General features: G+C 44.1%; 1 protein-coding gene across 1 annotated transcript in view; it reads right to left on the reverse strand.

Moving 5' to 3' along the window:
• Positions 1–224: 224 nt before the first annotated feature.
• LOC121856460 overlaps positions 225–16,117 on the reverse strand; it is a 31,082-nt gene continuing 15,189 nt past the window's right edge. Inside the window, exons 2-8 of the mRNA XM_042352066.1 lie at positions 8,587–8,717; positions 7,817–8,386; positions 7,394–7,499; positions 6,103–6,889; positions 5,343–5,474; positions 1,033–4,379; positions 225–1,001 (exon numbers count right to left, since the gene is read on the reverse strand). Of these exons, the coding sequence (XP_042208000.1) occupies positions 392–1,001; positions 1,033–4,379; positions 5,343–5,474; positions 6,103–6,889; positions 7,394–7,499; positions 7,817–8,386; positions 8,587–8,695 (5,661 nt within the window). The 5' untranslated portion in view covers positions 8,696–8,717 and the 3' untranslated portion in view covers positions 225–391. The remainder of the gene's footprint in view (positions 1,002–1,032; positions 4,380–5,342; positions 5,475–6,102; positions 6,890–7,393; positions 7,500–7,816; positions 8,387–8,586; positions 8,718–16,117) is intronic.

Genomic DNA, 16,117 nt, shown 5'->3' on the forward strand with positions numbered 1-16,117 from the left:
CGTACACACGGGGGAAAGTCATCATACTCAAGGAGTTAAATCATGATACTCAGAGGGTTAAGTCATCGTACACACGGGGGAAAGTCATCATACTCAAGGAGTTAAGTCATGATACTCAAAGGGTTAAGCCATCTTACTCAAGGGGTTAAATCATCGTACTTAAGGAATTAAGTCATCATACTCAAGGGGTTAAGTCTTCGTAGTCAAAGATAAAGTCATCGTACTCAAAAGGTTAAGTCATTCGTACTCAAAATCTTTAAGTCATCGTACTCAAAATCTTTAAGTCATCGTACTCAAAAGGTCAACAATTTGGTAAGAAATATAACCAATTAAACTTAACGAGAAACAACAACTTTTCTTAACACGTTTTCTTATCATATTATTTGACGTATTAGTTTTCCTCTTGATTGTGTAACTTGTTTTGATGTCGAGCAAGTTTTTTCCATGAGGGTAATTGGCTATACAAATGGCTTCTCTCTTCGTCTGAATCCACGAAACTCTGTCCAATTTTCTTCTTTTGTTTGGTTATCTTGACATCATCGTGTGAGGAGAGCTGGCGTACTACTGAAGGTGGACTATGTACCATCCTCACCGCCTCGAGGAACTCCTGAAGGTCCTCATCGTCCTGCACGTTACGCTTCCTTCTTCGTCTCTTGCCCAGGACGATGGGTAACCAGAGGGGTAGGAGTGCAGCTGCCCCGTACACAGCCACCGACCCCACAAACCCTACCGCGTTCCTTAGTTGGTTATTGGAGTCGTCAAGCACATTAGAGATGGAGCCAAAGATACCCGGGGGTGTGGTTGTGGTTGTGGTTGTAGTTGTAGAGGTTGTTGGTGTGTTGTTGGCAGTGGTTGTTGCTGGAGGGGTGTTTACTCTTCGATTGGGAGTTGAAGACTGAGGTCGTGTTGTTCTTCTCGGGATAGTTGTTGTTTTGGTTGTTCTTCTCGGGATAGTTGTTGTTTTGGTTGTTCTTCTTGGAGTAGTTGTTGTTCTGGTTGTTCTTCTTGGGGGAGTTGTTGTTCTGGTTGTTCTTGGAGTAGTTGTTGTTTTGGTTGTTCTTCTTGGGGGAGTTGTTGTTCTGGTTGTTCTTGGAGTAGTTGTTGTTTTGGTTGTTCTTCTTGGGGGAGTTGTTGTTCTGGTTGTTCTTGGGGTAGTTGTTGTTCTGGTTGTTCTTGGGGTAGGTTGTTCTGGTTGTTCTTGGGGGAGTTGTTGTTCTGGTTGTTCTTGGGGTAGTTGTTGTTCTGGTTGTTCTTGGGGTAGTTGTTGTTCTGGTTGTTCTTGGGGGAGTTGTTGTTCTGGTTGTTCTTGGGGGAGTTGTTGTTCTGGTTGTTCTTGGGGGAGTTGTTGTTCTGATTGTTCTTCTTGGTGGAGTTGTTGTTCTGATTGTTCTTCTTGGAGTAGTTGTTGTTCTGATTGTTCTTCTTGGGGGAATTGTTGTGGTTCTTATTGTTGATGGGATAGTTGTTGTGGTTGTTGTTGTTGTTGTCGTCGGGGTAGTTGTTGGTAGTGGGGTAGTTGTTGTGGGCTGTATGAGAAGGTTAATAGTACTGTAGAACATATCCGGGTATTTCTCATCTTCGTTATTGGTTGCCTGGTTGTCTGGTACCTTAACAGGGAATCTACTAAGCAAAGTGGTAGGTCGTCTAGTGGTCGTCCTCATCGGGGTGTTTGTGGTCGTCCTTAGCGGGGTGTTTGTGGTTTGTGGAATAATCGTCTGAGAAAGTGGAGGAGGAGGAGGAGGAGTCGAGGTGAATCTGTTGTTTGTAGACGATGCACTGTTGATGATGATTATTGGACTGTCTGTTGTATTAACTCTTCGCCTGGGAGGACCTGTGCTTAGTTGAAGTTCAACAAAATCACTTACTGTTAATGGGAACTCTTCTTTCAGCCCATCCTTTTCAGAGGTTAGGGAATTTTGTCCATTCTTCCAGCCGTTGAGAGCCGAGTATAGGAAGTTGGAGACGAGAGCCACATCTGCGGGCGATTCCTGCCTGTTCACCTCCGTCGTTGTCCCTGAACTCATCACCTCAACGTTAAAAGGAAGCACAACAGGTTCAGCATCACCTGAGGTCAACGACGACATCATCTGGGCAATCGATTGATTGAGGTTCGTCTCCGTTGTTGTGGAGATGGTCGGGTTAGCAGGGGTAGAGCGTTTAACTGTGGTGACTTTCTCCGTCGTTCTGATGATGTCCTCTGTTTTGATGTCAGTGGATGAAGTCGTATCACCTGTCGTTAGTTCTGTTTCCTCGGGTTTGTCCGATGTTTTCGTCACAGTTGTTGTTTTCGTTGCTTCGCTGGATTTAGGAGTCACCTTTTTTGACTCGTTTATTGTGGTTGTATTAGTATTGTCTGTAACTTCCACAACACTAGGAGGAACTGTTATCGAATCTCTTAAAGTTGCTTCCTCTGTTGTCGTTGATTTCCTAGTAGTTATATTAGAGTTAGAAGATTCTTTAGTCGTGAGTGATACAGTTTTCTCCGGGGTTATCACCGTCACACCAGCGGTGTTGGTTGTCTGGCCACGTGTGGGGAAAGTGGTCTGTTTCTTGCCTGGATTATTTTTCTTGTCCCACGCTTCAGGGAATTCAGTCCCCGCCCCTTTGTATTTCATCCCAGTCAAAATACTCAGCCAGTCTTGGGAGATCCTCGCCCTGGATGCCGCCTCATCAAATTCACTCAAGTCACGTCGGCGCCTTCGCCCGAGGACGAAAGGAGCCCAGTAAGGCCAGAAGGCGGAGGCGAAGGCGATGCCGCTCGGTAATGCTCCAATAGCAACAGCTTTCATGAAACTGTCCATACTATTTCCAGCTGACGTCACGGCGTCAGTGGCCATTTCTTTTAGTGACTGAGACTTCTTCTTGTCTTTCGTATTACTCTTCGTGTTGGTTTTTGGTTTGCTTACTGATTCTTCTTTTATAGATACTTGAGGCGATTTCTTTTTTTCTTCTAGTTGTTCAGTTCTTAATCCAGCGACTTTTTGAGCACCAGATTCCTCGCTCTCACTCACACTATTGTTTCTGGTGAATTTGAAAAGGTTGACCCCCTTATGGTTGCTTGGTTGTCTCTCGCTGACGATGTTGTATTGTTTTAGAGGATTCTGGTACGGTATGGCGCTCGCCTGGGGGTTTGGGCTACGAGCTGAGCCAATAGCGGGTGGTGGTGAGAAGTTACGGACACCTGCTGAGTAGAAGCCTGAAGAGCCTTTACTGGTAAAGTAATCTGCTTGTGTGTACCGCGGTGGAGCTGCAGCGCGGAAAGGGAAAGGATTGCTGGGTACCGGATCAGGTGGAGGAATACCGGGATTGTATGATGGAAACTGATACTGGGCGTGAGGAGGAGTAACAGTACTACTCTTGGTCACTGTGCCACCCACTCTTAGTACTGGTTGAAAACTGGGATAGTAGTAGTTGGTCAGGTTACCCACTGCAACTTTACGGACAATGCCGCCTTGGGTGCTGTTGTCTGACAGTTCTAAGTGAGGTTTGATGATTTCGAAAACCTTACTAGGCAGAAGACCAAGTACGGAGGGTTTCTTGCCCAGCAGGCTGTGTGCTGAGATGTTGTAGAGAGGCACTATAGGCGGGATGGTCGTGGCCTTGATGAACTCCGGCAGGAGGTTGAGCACCTTATTATCGTTGAGGATGATGCCGTCAGGGTTGGCGCTGTGGGCGGTGCTTTGTCCTCCCTGAGGCACTTGAGTGGAGGATGCCGACACTATGTGGGGAGCAGGAACTGGGAGACTTGGTGCTACTGAAGAAGTGACGACTGGTTCATATCCTGGATAGCCTGGAGGCAGAGATGCACTGGGGGTGACAACATGAGGAGGCTTCAGCAGCAGTTTGTTCTGTGGTGGCGGCACGGGAGGCAGTAATCCAGCAGGGCTACCAGAATCCTCCTCGGAATCCTGACTTGTTACAGTACTCGCAGGTTTAGGTCTTGGCAGAGGTGGCGGTGGTAACGGACCAAGTGAAGATAATGGAACAGTCGTGCCAAAATTCATGACCTGACCTGGGATAGTCAGTGGCGGCAGCGCTGGTGGTCGAACATCATCATCATTGTACTCATCATCATCAACAACATCATCAACACCTCTCACTCCACCAATGATATTAATTATGAAAATATTAACCACATTAGTCTTGGATGTGGAGTTAATATTGAGATTCTCCACACCAATAGTGCCGTTGAGGAGTCTGCTAACGACAGATCCATTAGAGCGAGGGATGTGACCCACCGCCATGCTGGCCTGGGGGTTCTGTTCATACACCACGTTGGGGCCGAGAAGGTTATTGATGGTATCCTCTAACTCGGTCAGGTTAGGAATGGTTGTGTTCACCACGTTGACTGTCGGCTCCTGCTCCGGCCCCTCCACCACCTGTAACACCAACACTTAACTCATTAAAAGGTTTACATGACGTCATTACAACTTTTTACTTGGAACGTTGAAAGACATATATTTAAGGCAGGTTTTTTTAGTAAATAGTAAAACTTTTTTAAACTAATAATACTGTACTACTACTACTACTACTACTACTACTACCACTACTACTACTACTACTACTACTACTACTACTACTACTACTACTACTACTACTACTACTACTACTATTTTTTTAACGTGGCCTCTAGCCTCGCCTAATAGCCCCACCTAAGCCTACATTTTATTGCCTACTACTACTACTAGTACTACTAATAATAATAAATATCCCAAACCAAAAATACTTTATTGCATGCACTTTCGATACATGTATCACATAAACCTAACCTGAGGCACATAACACATAACCTCACCTGAGACACATAACACATAACCTCGCCTGAGACACATGACACATAGCCTCAACTGAGACACATGACAGGTAACCTCAACTGAGGCACATAACACATAACGTCGCCTGAGACACATGACACATAACCTCACCAGAGATACATGACACATAATCTCAACTGAGACACATGACATGTAACCTCAACTGAGTCACATGACATGTAACCTCACCTGAGACACATAATACATAACCTCAACTGAGGCACATGACATGTAACCTCCCCTGGGACACATGACATATAACCTCAACTGAGACACATGATATATAACCTCACCTGAGACACATAAATCAAAACCTCAACTGAGACACATGACATAACCTCACTCGAGACACATGACATATAACCTCAACTGAGACACATGACATATAACCTCCCCTGGGACACATGACACATAACCTCACCTTAGACACATAGCCTCACCTGAGACACATGACACATAAACTCACCTGAAACACAACACGTAACCTCACCTGAGACTTATAACCTTAGCTGAGACACATAACCTCACCTGGGCGAGCGTCTCCTGGATGGCCACGGGGTTGGAGGCGATGGCGTGGTTGACAGCGGAATCAACCACGTCCTTGAGAGCTTTAATGTTGTTGACTGAGTTGATGGTTGTGTTGAGTAGCATCGAGTCCACCTGAGGAGAGAGGAGACACGTTATTATACAGTGTTGAGTTGTGTTGTGTTGTATAGATACGTCACCTGTTAGTACACTGTGTTGTAGAAGCGTGTTCGTATAATAGTCTATGATGTGTTGTGTTGTAGATATATGTTATTATACTATGTTGTGTTGTGTATGTGAGCTAATAAATAAAAATAATATTAATCCTTATGTCTCTCGCAGTTTTTTATATAAATATTTTCACCTCAAAAGTAAAGTACAGGCAAGGGGCAATGTTGGATATTTTACATTACAGATATATCTACAATCACGAGAGAATGAAGAGAAAATGTCTTTATTATTGGGAAAATGTTGTAGTGTGGTCTGTACTGTGTTATATGAGTGAAGGAAAAGTTTATTGTCCACACAAGGGAAGGTGAGGTTTTGTTTTGGGAGGAAGCCCCGAATTATAGAAGGAAGTTCTTTCTATAAGAGATCTCTTGTGTATGGACCAGCTGAGAGTTCGTGTTTAAAGACTTTATCGTTGTTGAAGCACAGAAATACAAATAAACATCAACGATGTAAGTTCATAATTGTTTGGACGGACATAATAAATTAACTGTTCCTTCCTGCAAAACCTGAATAAAATGGACAAGTTTACAACCTTGGCATCAGAGAGGATCTGGACGGAGGGTTCTGACTGTCCACCTGTGAGGTTCTTGGTGATGACGATGTTGAAGGTCTCCACTTTGTTTATGTCTACGTTACTGGGTGGTGGTGGAGGAAACGCCAACTCCAACTGTGGGCGCGACTGATGTTGCTGTCTCAGAGGGACATAGTTCTGTCCAGGACCTTGAGGCGCATAGTTCTGTCCAGGACCTTGAGGAGCATAGTTCTGTTCAGGACCTTGAGGCGCATAGTTCTGTCCAGCACCTTGAGGAGAGTAGTTCTGGCCAGGACTTTGAGGGACATATATCTGTCCAGGACTTTGAGGCGTATAGTTCTGTCCGGCACCTTGAGGAGGGTAGTTCTGTCCAGCAACTTGAGGAGAGTAGTTGTGGCCAGCACCTTGAGGGACATAGTTCTGCTGTTGCTGCTGGATTGTTTGTAAGAGCTCAGCATGCTCAGGTTTATTCAGGATGTATTCGGTGAGTTTCTGCATCTCTGGCTCCTGCCGTAGTAGCTGCTGTACTATAAGGTGTGCCTGAGGATTCTGCGTGAGGCGGTACAAGTTCTCCTCTAGTTGCTGTGCCAGAAAATGGGTCTCTGGTGAGTACAACTGTGGCTGTGAGTGGGGAGGTGCTGGAGTGTGCTGTGAATACTTATGTGTTGACGACGATACCTGGTAACCTTTAACTTCTGGTCCCAAGCCAACATACTGAGCCGGGGAGGGGGATATCAACCGGCGTTCCTGAGAGACACTTGGCTCCTCGCTGACAGCCTCAAAAACACTGTAAGAAAGAGAGAGATACAATCAAGTCAAAACATAAATAAAAGTATTAGTCTCATTGTTTACTCCATGAAAATGTTTACAACCGTTTTTAAGCAAATCTAGAGAAAGAAAAGGATCACCTGAAGATTAGACACCCCATTATATTTCACTTGTTAAATAACTATTATAAATTTACCTGGCGGGGTTAGGTTAGGTTTAGGTTAGGGTGGGTAATCTATCATTGAAATAAGATGGGGTGTCTAATCTTCAGGTGAGGCGGAGAGTTCACTAATAGGACTTTCTTTCTTTCTAATCTATCAATATCTAATCTCTCTCTCTCTCTCTCTCTCTCTCTCTCTCTCTTTCTCCCATTCTCTACAAGTAATCCCTACGCCTAACTAACTCCATAAGCATTAATCTTACACCCTAATCTACAACCACCAACCACTAATCATCCCCCCATCTACCACTAACTTCCCCCCCCCATCTACCACTAACCTTCCCCCCCCCATCTACCACCTACCTGTCAGTAGTACCGTCGAGGTCGCCGTAGTAGTCCCAGAAGTAGTCATCATCGTCACTCAGGGTGGTGGCGTACTCGTCGTCCTCTTGATGTGGGGGGTTGTCGCCTGTAAAGTGTGTAACGCATCAAACACTTCTTCAGGGACACACACACACACACACACACACACACACACACATAGTCTAAGAAAGGATTTCTTTGGTCTGTTGCCGTTAAAGCTAACGCCAATAAGAGCAACCGACAGCGGACAGCGCCTGGTGATCTATACTCCATTCAGTGATATAATAATAATGGATGTCAATATAAAAGAAATAATTATCATAATATTATTTGCTTAATAGGTCATTTCCTTTCAGTGATCTGTACCTGCATTTTTTTCTCTCATTCATTCATTTTGATCAAACAAGACCTAAGTTCTCTCACCTTGAGGAGTTCCTCCCTTGTGGCCCTGTGTGGCCATCTTGACCAACATCTCCAGAGCTGACGGAGGCCTCACCTCGTCTGTAGCAACACCCGTGGATGCTGGCACTCCATCATGATCACCAGCTGAGGTGGAGGTGTGAGAGACAAGGGTGAGGTTACCTACGTGTTGGGTCTCTTGTGGTAGTGAAGCGTCGGTGTGTTTGTCGTCCACAGAACCACCATGACTGTTACGGTCCATCTCTCGGGGGGTAATGAAGTCCACGCCCGGGACACCCTGGGGGAAGCTAAACTGCGTCATTACCACTGGTGTGTCTCCATGACCCCTGTGTGTGTACCGGGTCATGACTACAGGAATGTTCTGCCTCTTCCCTGGTGGACCTTGAGGCAGTGTGTAGTGTGTCATGACCACAGGGGCGTCGTGGGATCCTATAGGAAGCGGGGGAAGGAGAGCACCCAGTTCCTCTCCTACAGGAACACCCTGCTGGCCTGACTTGGGTGTCTCCTCCAGGAAGGTGTTGACAGTGTCCGCTAGAGAGGTGCGTCTCTCCAGGGCTCGCGACTCCTCGGCTTCTGTAGCAAGTTGACTGTGTTATGAGGTGCCGAGATGTTTATACACTACAAGTTTTAAAACACAAAGCTGAACGTTTAGGATTATCTATCTATCTTTCTTTTTATATGTAACGCCTTAGAAGCTCTGATAATATTCATGCACTGCCTCGCCCTCAAAGCGACCACAACAATACCACCAGGTGTGTCCACGAGGGTCTTACCTGCCGCCGCGTTCAGGTCTATGAGCACCTGTGAGGCAGTGGGCATTAGAAGTGACACTGCTACCGCTGCCCACGTCGCCCACACCCCGCCCACGCTGCCGCCCATCATGCCGCTAACCTCAACGCCAAACCTGGAAATAATTTTGTTTTCTTAACTGTCCATCTATAATTTATCAGTTGTACACTCTTCATGTTCGGGTGATGTCACCACCAGAGGAGACGTCCCATGACATCACCACCAGAGGAGACGTCCCATGACAGCACCACCAGAGGAAACGTCCCATGACAGCACCACCAGAGGAGACCTCCCTTTTATGATGTCACTATCAGAGAAGACCTAATGACGTCACCACCAGAGAGGACCACTCATGATGTCACCACCAGAAAGGGCCACTCATGACGTCACCACCACCTAGCTTAAACTACCTTGTGACGTCAGTCATAAGATGCGTTGCAATTACCTCCTTACTGTACAGCTGGATTACCTAAAGATTAGACACCCCAGCTTATTGTACCTGAAGGTTAACCATCATAACGCAACCTGAGGGGGATTAGGTTAGTGTAAGGTAGGTTTCGTTAGGTTAGGTTTGCGTTAGCGTTAGTAAGAGGGTATTTAATCTTCAGGTGAAATAAGCTAGGGCGTCTAACCTTCAGGTGATCACGAGAAAACATTGCTGGTTGGCCATGGCCGTGTGAGAACCATCCCGGTGCCCTGGATATAAGAGATTCCCACAGTTATGAATATTTTCCCACGGTATATATGTAAGAATCTTTCACATATTTTAGTTAATATCACACACACACACACACACACACACACACACACACACACAACATGACCGCCTCTCCATCAGTAACTGTTAACGGTTATTTTGTCACTCTTGACCGGTGGACCAGTTCATAAGCCACTTACAACAACTATACTAATATTAGCTTAACGGATGTCTCTCCTCTACCACCCAGTTAACAGTTAACACATTGATGGCACACACTTAACACTCACTCGTGGCAGACAGGTAACACTCACTAATGACACAGGTAACACTCACTAATAACACACAGGGAACACTCACTAATGACACAGGTAACACTCACTAATGAGACACAAGTAACACTCACTAATAACACACAGGTAACACTCACTAATGACACACAGGTAACACTCACTAATGACACAAGTAACACTCACTAATAACACACAGGGAACACTCACTAATGACACACAGGTAACACTCACTAATGACACAGGGAACACTCACTAATGACACACAGGTAACACTCACTAATGACACAGGTAACACTCACTAATGACACAGGTAACACTCACTAATAACACACAGGTAACACTCACTAATGACACACAGGTAACACTCACTAATAACACACAGGTAACACTCACTAATGACACACAGGTAACACTCACTAATAACTCACAGGTAACACTCGCTAATGACACAGGTAACACTCACTAATGACACAGCTAGCACTCACTAATGACACACAGGTAACACTCGCTAATGACACACAGGTAACACTCACTAATAACTCACAGGTAACACTCGCTAATGACACAGGTAACATATAGACGTGTTTAGATACAGTCATAATAATGCAGACGTGTTTGGTGTTGGGAACTACAAACATCTTTTAATAACAGTCATTGCTTGTATACCTGCACTGCTTATGGCGATTATACTGAATAAACATCTATCACGTAACGTCTACTTAACACTACCAACAGTGTACCTAACACTATCAACACTGTACCTAACACTACCAACACTGTAACTAACACTACCAACACTGTACCTTACACTACCAACACTGTACCTAACACTACCAACACTGTAACTAACACTACCAACACTGTAACTAACACTACCAACACTGTACCTAACACTACCAACACTGTAACTAACACTACCAACACTGTACCTTACACTACCAACACTGTACCTTACACTACCAACACTGTACCTAACACTATCAACACTGTACCACAACAACATGGTCAGCAGCACCTACGATCGACCACGTCTTGTGTTCACCATTTCTCCCAGACTGACTCTACAGCAGGAGAATCGTCAGACAATAGTTCGCTCGCTCTCTGCCACCACTGACGTTCAAATATACGGTGAGGATAAGAGAATTCTGTGACCCTTTTATTAGTGTTTGTTAAATGGCTTCCTTCCTTCACCCCTCTCTCTCTCTCTCTCTCTCTCTCTCTCTCTCTCTCTCTCTCTCTCTCTCTCTCTCGTTTTTCTTTCTCTTCTTTCCTCTCCCTCCCTCTTTTCTTCTTTTCCTTCCTTCCTCCCATTCCCTTCTTCACTCCATCCCCGCACCTTCCCTCCCTTCCCACCGCAACTCATTATACAATCTAATTAAGAACTTTCCTCCCCGACTACGTTAAGTGAACCAACACACATTTATGGGTTTTGCTTGAGAGACCTAAAGAAGTTAATGCGCTGTTACTTGAGTTCTGTGACCGCGTCTAACTTTTACATATTTTTCTAAGTATTGAAATGCATTTTAAAATAACCGACATACTGTAATTTTACATAATAACGCGTTTTCTCAGTACCATTGGTGAACATGTATTTTATTATACTATTTTTACGTTGATTTTGTTATTTTATTTTAACTTGGATAAATTTGTCAGGACATCGTTGAGGAGCAAAAGGGAGGTGTGGGGTGAATGGAGTACAGTACTATTTCAATATCAATACATATTTCTGGGAAAATTTGACTCACACAGAAAATTGTTATGTATACAACCTCGGCTGTTCTGTTCTAGGTACAGACAGTCGACTTTTTAAACAAGCTTCACGTCCCCTGAACACGAGTTGAATTCAAGGCAAGTTAAAATTCTTCCAATATGTGACACTGACAATGACGAAGGTGACACACACACGCACACTGTTGACTCACTCTTCTGCGTCATTCTGCTGTCGTAAAAAAGAAAAGTTAAATTTCTCTACCAGAATCTTCACTTGACGGTATGACAAACGACTGTCACTATACACCAGCCAATTATTAGCTAAATTAGTGTTCAATATGTATAAAAACTTCTTACTTGCGTGTGTGTGTGTGGGGGGTAGGTGTGTGTGTGTGTGTGTGTGTGTGTGGGGGTAGGTGTGTGTGTGTGTGTGTGTGTGGGGGTAGGTGGGGTGTGGGGGAGGTGTGTGTGTGGGGGGAGTGTGTGTGTGTGTGGGGGGAGGTGTGTGTGGGGGTGGTGTGGGGGGTAGTGTGTGTGTGTGTGTGTGTGGGGAGGGTAGGTGTGTGTGCGTAGGTGTAGGGACCAATCGTCGACAGTTTCCTCCTCCTCACTGTTCACCCAAGTGTCTTATTCGTCATTGTCACGTTGGTTTACATTTAATGGTGTTCGTCTACTTTCTCAAGATGTGAATAATATGAGACCTACTGACTCTCTTGGCTATCCTTGGGCGAATAGCCTTACTGTTTAACCACTGTTTGTATACCTGCACTGGCTAGGTACATTGTATACCTGCACTGGCTAGGTACATTGTATACCTGCACTGTCTAGGTACATTGTATACCTGCACTGTCTAGGTACATTGTATACCTGCACTGGCTAGGTACATTGTATACCTGCACTGTCTAGGTACATTGTATACCTGCACTGGCTAGGTACATTGTATACCTGCACTGGCTAGGTACATTGTATACCTGCACTGGCTAGGTACATGCATTGTCTACATACATGCTGAGCCAGTTGTCAACTTGTACGAGGATTTTACTGAATAAGTATCTTTCTTTCCAATGAGTGAAACGTGTAAGTCATATTTCACACAAGGTGGCTGTGAGATAGACGTTCCTTTACGCCATAATCTGAATTCCAGGTCACGATGATGGGGCCACTAACTGGTCTATATTCACCCCTTGTTCTCCTCACTGTCTTGTTTAACCGTGACTAACACTCACTCTTGAAGTGTTATGGCTCTTTCCACAACATATAGAGCTGCCACACTTATAACTATACTTACAACACCTAAGCTGCCACACTTATTTACTTACAGGATCATACTTACAATATATCAGCTGCCACACTTATATACTTATAAGTCATACCTACAACATATAAAGCTGCCACACTTAATTTTAATTGTTTACAAAATGTTTTTATCTAGTACTTATTTTGTAAAGTCAACTAAGTGAGGTCTTATACGTTAGCTTCATAATTCACCATCATTCCTCCATTGTGTTTCAGAAGTTCCAGCGGGTGATATAAAAAAACAAACGACAAACGGAAATATATACACCAGAATCCGCAGTTAAAGTTTTGAGTAAATTTGAAATAAGTTTAATGGCACAGAATAAACACGTCTCAAGCTCCTTTATCGCTTATATTGTTCTAACTCGGTGCGCTTCAGTTATTTTCCTATTGTCTGGGAACATCCAATTGTCTGATAAAGAATCCAACTGTGTTTTGAACAATCCGGAACCTCCTGTAGTCACGTCTCATCTCAGGAAACATTCTCATTGTGGGTTCAAGCGCGTCGCCATGTATCCGTATCCAATCCTCTATGTGAAGGTAAAAATTCTTGAAGTTTATAATTTTCTTGGAACTTTATAGGGATTTTGATCATCTTCTAGATTTCATGTGAGATCAATAGACGAAATGATCCTATAATTTTCACCGAGATAAAGAGGACGCGTTAGTGTTTTGTTTCCCCGATTGTCAACTTTATGGAAGATGTCTTATACTACTGGTTTGTGTGTGTGTGTGTGTAAGTAATTACTGGTGTGTCCGTAAAATCCTGTGTTGATGTTGACAATGTGAAGACCAAAGAGAAAGTAACACTCGTTCCCCGACACATTCGTCCCGCAACACCAGTTAAACATCCTCCCCCACCCCACCACCCATCCCACACCCCACCATCCTCCCCCACCCCACCACCCATCCCCATCCCACCACCCTTCCCCCAGGATCTCACCTTACTAGCTTAAAGACCTTAGTTACGGTCAGTCGCTCCGAGCACCTGAAGACGTAGTATCATTGTACTCAAGGGAATAAACATAAATTATATATTCATCAGTAACAATACCATTAGAAAAGTGCGGTAATATAGGAAGGATTATATTGATTTAGTATCCAACCTCTCCTATATTTATGCTCTATTAGTATAACTTATTTAAGCCGCCTGGGGAAGTTTGTTGTTCAATATAAGAAGTGTTTTTAAGATTCCCTGATGGCAGAGTAACAGAACAGGTAAGCTGACAGTACACATCCTGCAGTACTGTATCTCTATGATGGGACTCAGGTGTGTGGCACAAATTTTTAGACAACAAGTATGGTGTCTAGGTCTCTGGCTTGTTTTGTTGTAAGCAGAGGAAGAGGAGAGAACAGTTCTTATTACATTATCGTTTCTTAATTCTTTGTATTTATATTTGAATATTTGGTCTGACTGTGGCTGCTAGACTTAAGGTACTGTACAGGATGAACGAAAAGTCCCTGTGCACCTGTAATAATTAACACAATAGTTTTTTCCTTGTTATCAGGTGTATAATTATCTTTGACTTTGACCGTGACCTTGTATGACCGCAGTCAGTGTGTGTTGTGTCGGGTCAGTGTGTCAGTAACTGTTTCCCGCCACAGAGATATAATTGTATTGCCTCGTTTAGCGAATATAATTTATTTCATTGCGATAGAATAAATCTTTGTGGTGGATTTTAAATAAGTCGGGCAGAGGAACCGGAAGTGGAGAACCGTGTATAATGTTGTGAGTGTTGTGGTGGTCCTGACGAGACAGAAACAGAATAATGAGTTTTGTAATTTCGTTGTAGTTTTTTAATGTGTACAATGGCTGGTGATTTATGTCGTAAACTGTGCAGGAAATTGTTAATTTGGGGGGTAATTTACATTCATTGACTTGATGTTGTTCAGTTCAGTAAGAATAAATTTCATAAGATTAGTAACGATCTCATGAAAATTTGGAACCCCAGCTTGTATCACCTGATGATTAAATACCCTAACCTAACCTACATGTAACAGCCTACACAGACACTAATTCCTAGACACAGCCTACCTAGCAGCAGACACAGCCTACGTGTCTAGCAGCAGACACAGTACGTGTCTAGCAGCAGACACAGCCTACATGTCTAGCAGCAGACACAGCCTACATGTCTAGCAGACACAGCCAACTAGCAGCAGACACAGCCTACATGTCTAGCAGCAGACACAGACACAGCCTATGTCTGGCAGCAGACACAGCCTACATGTCTAGTAGCAGACACAGCCTACATGTCTAAGTAGCAGGCCTGGCCACCATGTGTCTGTGCTTAGACACAGCATACATGTCTAGCAACGGGCACAGCCTACATGTCTAGCAGACACAGCCTACATGTCCTGGCAGCAGACACAGCCTACATGTCTGGCAGCAGGGCACAGCTACATGTCTAGCAACAGACACAGCCCCTGCATGTCTAGCAGCAGACTGGCTACATGTGTCTGGCAGCAGGCCTGGCCTACATGTCTAGCAGCAGACACAGCCTACATGTCTAGCAGCAGACACAGCCTACGTGTCTAGCAGCAGACACAGCTTACGTGTCTAGCAGCAGACACAGCCTACATGTCTAGCAGCAGACACAGCCTACATGTCTAGTAGCAGACACAGCCTACATGTCTAGCAGCAGACACAGCCTACATGTCTAGCAGCAGACACAGCCTACGTGTCGACCTTTTACACACCCTGACCAACACCTCGACCTGATGATTCAAGCTGTCGAGGACGTGAAGGAACACGATAGGGATGACGCCTCAGACCTGAAGTTATGGGAGGAACGAAGTGTGATGCTCCTTCGTCTAACACCGATGATTACAATGTATTAAATCAGTGAAATATATGTCACCATGAATATATTTCTTAAGTATTGTTCTCGTGGATGTTTTACTTTATTGTAAAGTGTATTGCCAGAGACAGTTTGTTGCGTTAGGAAAATTACTGATTAAGTTCCATTAATTATATAACTTCGTGTCTCCAGGTGATGGTCGCTTCAGTGTTTACAACCAATAACTCACAACTTACGACAACATGACGCCTTGAGAACGATAACTAACTGTTACGACCAAGGCAACGTATTATCCCCCGCCCCACCCCAGCAGGAGCACCATCACACCACACTGACGACAGACATACACAACGGGAGAGTGTTTAACTGTCTGCTATGTACACAAACACCCACACGTTCGCACACCACCTGATGCACACACACGGCATGTACGTACACATCATCATTTGACGATGAAGACTCACACTGAAGCTTCGTCAATCACGTCATCATTTATTTGATGAGAGGCAATTGTACACACCTGTCTGTCATATATATATATATATATATATATATATATATATATATATATATATATATATATATATATATATATATATATATATATATATATATATATATATATATATTATCTGCCTCAGTGCAGGACAAATGTAAAGTACTTAGTCTAGGAGATGTAAACAGAGAAACCAGATAGCAGATGAACACCGATGTTATAAAG

The sequence above is a fragment of the Homarus americanus genome, unplaced genomic scaffold (assembly GCF_018991925.1).
Source record: "Homarus americanus isolate GMGI-L3 unplaced genomic scaffold, GMGI_Hamer_2.0 scaffold29324, whole genome shotgun sequence".
Lineage (NCBI taxonomy): Eukaryota > Metazoa > Arthropoda > Malacostraca > Decapoda > Nephropidae > Homarus > Homarus americanus.